This window comes from Lutjanus erythropterus, chromosome 5 (genome assembly GCF_056507025.1).
Source record: "Lutjanus erythropterus isolate fLutEry1 chromosome 5, fLutEry1.hap2, whole genome shotgun sequence".
NCBI lineage: Eukaryota > Metazoa > Chordata > Actinopteri > Lutjaniformes > Lutjanidae > Lutjanus > Lutjanus erythropterus.
Window position 1 is genome coordinate 24,935,987 of NC_139321.1, and position 6,044 is coordinate 24,942,030.

Below are 6,044 nucleotides of genomic sequence, written 5' to 3' on the forward strand. Positions count from 1 at the left end.
TTCATCTGATTTCAAGGAGAATGTGGCATTAAGAATAAGTGTACAAAAATAGCCGATCTTCTTTCTGATGCTCTGGTTTGCTTATGTAGGTCATATAGAGGCATCAGTATCAAAATCAGACTATTTCATTACCAGTCAAAGCCTTCTTGTAGTAGTTTTAAATAAGGAAGGAAGGAAGTATATTTCCCGTACTCTGTTCTATACCCAAGCCAGGCTACTTAGTGCAAGAAAAATGGCTTACTCTGCAAATAATTCAACACAACTTTATAGATCACTGCTGTCATCATTTAGATGACTATGTCATTTTTTTTTTTTACTATTTCTATCACCTTTTCCTCTGTTCTAGTCATTATAAACTGTTTTATTTTGCTGACTCTTTATTTTTTGAAACTACAATGTTCAGATTTTACCAATATCTGTAACATGTATTAAATAGCCAGAGCTTTATCTGATGATGCAGCATGTGATTGGGTGTTTGTCCCTCATGTGTATGCACTCATAAACTGGACTAATCCTGGACTAACAACACTGCCTGATAACCACCTTGGTGAGAGCTGTTATCCAGAATTGCCAATGTTTGTTTCATTTGTGAAACCAGATAACAGAGCCTGCCTAAGTTGAACTATAAACAAGACAAGTAGGGCTGAAAAACAAACTTTCATTAATGATTAATAACTTTTTTCAGGAGCATGAAAAAACATAATTATGAATGGCAAGCATGTATTACTAAAGCCCAGGTAATGTCTTTAAATTAGGGATTGACCAATTTATTTATATATTGGTCTCAGGTAACTGTGGCCCTGTCTCGTTCCAGTCCTTGTTTACTGCACTCAGGTAACATGAGCTGTAAGAGGCACCTCAATTATAACACTGAAACTATTTCCTAACACACAAGGTTATAAAACATGTGAACCATAAAGCACCATAAAGAAACAATCATTAGCCAGCAGTTTTAATTAATTATATCCATCCTGTCAGCGAGCAACAGGGAGCCCAAAAACTCTTCAGGTTAACATTTCATGGTGACATTTCTCAGGTGAACTGTGCCTCTAAAGTTAGGTGGATCAAAGACTGCATTTAAACGTCAGTATTGTGTTCATACTGAGGATAAGGAATGGCTGTCCAATTTGTGCCCAAATTTCTAAGTAGTGCAGTTGCACACTGACACTCCTCTGTTCATGGACACTACTCAAAACAATACAAGCCACTAGAAAAAAACACTACAAACACAATACAAAATACATACAGAAAAGCTGTAATACAAGACAGAATTTCTTTTAATGATCAAAAATATGCAAAAAAAAAAAAAAAAGAATCAAATTGTGATTATTTTGAGAGACAGTAAGATTGTGATATGAGTCAAATTTTTTCTAAGAATGGTACTTTTTGCATTTCAGACTATTAAAGTAACCATAAATATTATATTATTTTTTGATAGGGTCTGTCCCGAACAAGCACATTCCCTTTACATTTGGAAAATATGACTTGTAAACTTAGCATTCCTGCACTGTATTCATGCTGTTTACAGTGATAACGGTATCCGCTCTTGCTAAAAGACTGAGGCTAAAGGTAGCTTAGATCTCAGCAAACATTGGTGAAACTGGTGATGGTGAAACATGTCAGGTATATCTACATGATAGATGACAGAAATACAATCATTAACATGGGAAAGCTAGTTTTTTTTCTACTTGCCCTGCAGGGCAAGTATTTCACAAATCTACTTGCCAAATCTAAATTCCTACTTGCCCTGCCAAGGAGGTTCTGTTTCTAGCTGTGTAGTGCATACATTCGCTCACAACTCATTTCTAACTAAAAATCCATTGACTGTATTAAACACTACGCAACACTTCAGAGAGCAGTATTTATTAGCTATATTATAGCCAACAAAGAAGGGATAAAATAGAGAAAGAAATTGCAGAGAACAGAGGGGGTAGGACCAGAAAAGTTTTTTTTTAAAACTTCCTCTTACCACTATTGTACATGAACAATATATATATTTATGTTCATTATTTGTCATTAATGTGCTGTTAAGGATCCTGTTTGTCTTTTCTTTTTTATAGCTTGTTTTTATTTTGTTCGGATTATTTTAACATGTTCAATAAACTTTAAACTCAACTCAACATTATATTTAATTTCAACATTATTTGTCTAATGGACATAGTGAATGCATGCAGCATACGTAACATACTGAATTCGCCACTTGCGCACATCTCCCAGCTGAGACCCGAGAGGACGGGAGGTGGGAGGTATACAGCGCAGTGCAGTGCATAGCTGGTATTGTAGCATCGTACTCCACCCCTGGATATACTTCGTTCCACAAAGGGAGAAACGTTCTGTATTTCTTTTCTGTCTCATGAGCTAATTTAGCTAACTTTGGCTACAAGCCTTCCACCACGATGTTTGAATAAGATCTGCACGTTAGCAGACATGCTCAGCCAACGGAGGCAGCGGCACACTGTAACTGGCCACTCTGGGGCTGTGTAGTAACAGAAACGAGAGATGAAAAATATAATGATGCTAGTAAAAAAAAAATGATCCGGGTCAGTGCTTGCCCGATCAGGCACGTCTGGGCAGGTTTTGCTTACCCGCCAGTTGTTTTTAATTGCCCCAGGCATTTGGGCAACCGTTGATGTCGGACCCTGTATACATATTAAATCTAGAATATAGGACTAAAACAACATGTCGGATCAGACCATACAGCTGAGTACTTTCCTACCTGGTGAAGCTGATGGAGAAAGAGGGAGAGCTTGAGAAAGCGTCACTGGCCCTGTGCAGCATTGAGTTGTCCACAACACCCTGGCCTCTGTTCCAGGGTGCGCTAATGGTCGTCACTGGGAGATATGGACTGGACACTGGCTTCTGATCCTTCTGCTGCTGAGCATCATTGCTGCTGGGGTTGACTCCAAAGCGGTAGCTCTGTCCTCCTGAAGTGCTGACCCCAAGGATGGAGATGGGGTTAGAGCTAGGCGTATCTGTCGAGGATGTGCCGCTTATTTGGCAATAACTCTGGCCTGCAGACGATTTCTCCTGTTTGATCACGCCTGCGGTACAGAGCTGAATGAAGCCAGTATCTTTTTCTTTCTTCACCAACGTAGACAGAGTGGTTGTAGGAGTTAAAGAGGCAGTTATGGATATGGTAGAGCTGGACTCATCTGGACTTGTCATATTGCTGCCATTGAGAGAAACAGAGACTGCCCCACTGCCATTAATGCTCTCAGCCACAGGAGGTTTTATGTCCCTCTCCGAGCTAACGTCCCCAAGCAGAGAATCATCTGCCAGGGAGGACAGGAAGGCATCATCCCCCACATAAAAATCTGACGGGGACCCAGTGAGCTCGAAGTCTTGGAGCAGGTCCAGAGCGTTGTCACTGAACAATTTCTGGTGCACGTCCACGTCTTTCCCAATGTGCTCAAAGGCATGATCAAGGTCAATGGGGTCCTGGTCTCCTTTATCCATGGAGAAATCCTCTGTTTTCATTGGGAAGAAGTTGGGATCTGATCCTCCGATAAGTGAATCCATGGAGGACTGGGTAATGTCTACTATACTGACCTCCAACTGGGGCAAATTCTCCCTCAAAGTTTGACGCCCAAATGTAGTGGAAGATTGTGTTTGAAGTAACTGCTGCGGCTGCAGCTGCTGAAGTTTCTGATCTTTGGTCAGGCCCTTAGACTCTGGGTCTTCCAACAAGGATCCTATGGTGGCAGTAGCGGAGGTGATCTCCTCTGGAAGGGGGCTGTTGCTGAGGCCGTTAGGCACCTGTCCTGGCTGCATCAACGGGCTGGATGGAAGAACGACAGACGTGGCAGAGGCGATGGACACAGCACTGTGAGGAGCCACTTTCAGCAGACCTCCCTCCTCAGGGCTTTCAGTGTAGACCAGTTTGCTTAAATGGTCATCTCTTCTATATGTAATCTTCTTCACTCCACCTTTATCCATCTTTTTATTTTGGGAGAAAACAGACAGAGAGCATTAACAGAAGGATGAGGTGTGCATAGCAACCACATTAAAACACATTAAAAAGGGATTATCAGATGTGCTGTAAAGGTTGTGCCGCTACACAATAATGTAGTGATACTCAATTTGCAGCTCATGGGCCAACCCCCCCCCCCCCCCCAAACACACAAACACAAAATCAATCTGATTTAAGCTTCTCAAAAGTATATTTTTTCAAGGTTTTCTAGTTTTTAGTTTATCTAGTCTAGTTTGCTCTCTATGGCAGTAAACTGAATATTTTTGGATTGTGGACAAACCAAGATATTTAAGATGACATCACCTTAGGTTTTGGGAAATAGTGGTCAACATTTTTTGTCACTTTCTGACATTTTGTGGACCAAATGACAAATTCATTAATAGACAAAATAATCAACAGCATAATCTATAATCAAAATAATCCTTAGTTGCAGCCCTATTCTGATCCCATAACATATTTTTGCATTGTCTATTTTATGCATTGGTGTTTTTATTTTATATATATATATATAACTCATGATTTGTGATGTTAGGCATTACTGAACTTTGACTTGACTATTTCACTCTAAAAGCACCTAAATACACTATTCTTTTGGTCCCTGGTAGGAGTGGCATAGGTTTATGGTTTTATTTATGAATCATTACAGTATTTTGGGAATTGCATGATGAAAAAAGTTCCAGCTAGGTTTAATGTTATAGAAACGCTTTCAACTATAACCAAAGCATTTAAATACAAATAAAATGCAGTTACAGTTAATAAATGTAGTAAAATATCTCATTTAAATGTCAATCCTTGCATCACTTTAATTCAGTTAATAAATAGAGTTAATGTCAGTTCATTTGAAAATGAAAGATATAAAAGAATGATGAGTTATGGGCTTGTTAATGTTTATTAATTCCATCTGATAAGCAACGTTATTAGCGAGTAATATTTGTTTATTAACTGATCCTTGGCCTGCTGACATTTTTGCAAAAGTGGCCCTCGGTCAAAGCAAGTTCAGCATCCTTGCTGTAATGTATTTTTGAAATGTTTCTGGTTGTACACATACAGAGAACAAGTAATAAGCATTAGCTCAATATTAGACTGGGGAAAGTTGTCAAGCATGCCCCCCTGCGCGCCCTTGATAGCTAATGAAGCTAAAGATAGCTAACTGCGTTAACGTTAGCTATTCCCATTAGCCTAGACAGCCGTGTCCTGCTTATATAAACTGCACTTAAAGTAAACACACATAACACGAGCTCAACAGCAAGTCACAAAGAGACAGCCGTAAAGTTTACCCAAGTCTAACATATGCTAACGTTAGCTTTTTGCTAACTGTTGGTATGCTAGTTAGCAATACGGCTAACTTAGAGTGGCTACGTGCCCACATTCCGGTTGAATGTCGTTGACAGTGACGTTAGCCTGCTAGCCAACATAGCCATTATAATTGCATATTTAGCGTTAAATCTGCCACGTTGCTGCATTTGTCTTTAGCTAACATATACATCAACTCAAATCTGAATAGAAGCTCGTATTTACCCTTGAAATGACTGAATGTTGGTATGTGTCCACAGGTCGTCTGTCAACATTGTTTTGGTTGAAAGTGGCAGTCCACAACACGTAGCACTGACTTAATGTTTGTTACCGTTGCTCCTCATGCGTCGTATCCTAGCTACATGGCTTGATGAACGGACAAAAACACGCCGAGCTCAGTGCGTTTTTATCAGTTTTCGGTCTTCCTGGTCGATGTCGCTGTTAAATTATCATGCAGGCTGCGTTGAACTGGCTGAGCTATGACGACTCGCAGCTAGCCATTAGGAAAGTAGGCGCTAACCTCAAGGAAAAACATACAAAATGGAGAACTAAGCAAGGCAGCCCCATGGCAGACCTGTTTACAACACGCAGCGCTCCCTGCTGGCCGTGCCGAAGAACTGCAGCTTGTTATGTTCAAGCTGTCAGGACGGCTTTGGGGATTTAAAATAAAAATAATTTATTAACCAGCCACAAAGCAATGATTACATTGTGATACATATCAACATTTCATTGGCAGGAATTAATTTCAGTGCAATTTAATGATGCTATTTTTTTTTTTTTG

At 39.9% G+C, this 6,044-nt stretch overlaps 1 protein-coding gene across 2 annotated transcripts in view; it reads right to left on the reverse strand.

Annotated features, from left to right (window-relative positions):
• nr3c1 (nuclear receptor subfamily 3, group C, member 1 (glucocorticoid receptor)) overlaps positions 1-5,803 on the reverse strand; it is a 28,871-nt gene extending 23,068 nt beyond the window's left edge. The window contains exons 1-2 of one of the 2 annotated variants that reach the window (XM_084719352.1): positions 5,595-5,803; positions 2,717-3,936 (exon numbers count right to left, since the gene is read on the reverse strand). In XM_084719352.1, the coding sequence (XP_084575478.1) occupies positions 2,717-3,936 (1,220 nt within the window). In that variant the 5' untranslated portion in view covers positions 5,595-5,803. Of the gene's footprint in view, positions 1-2,716; positions 3,937-5,488 lie in introns of both variants that reach the window. The other variant, XM_084719351.1, reaches the window with a different exon arrangement.
• Between the last annotated feature and the right edge of the window lie 241 nt (positions 5,804-6,044).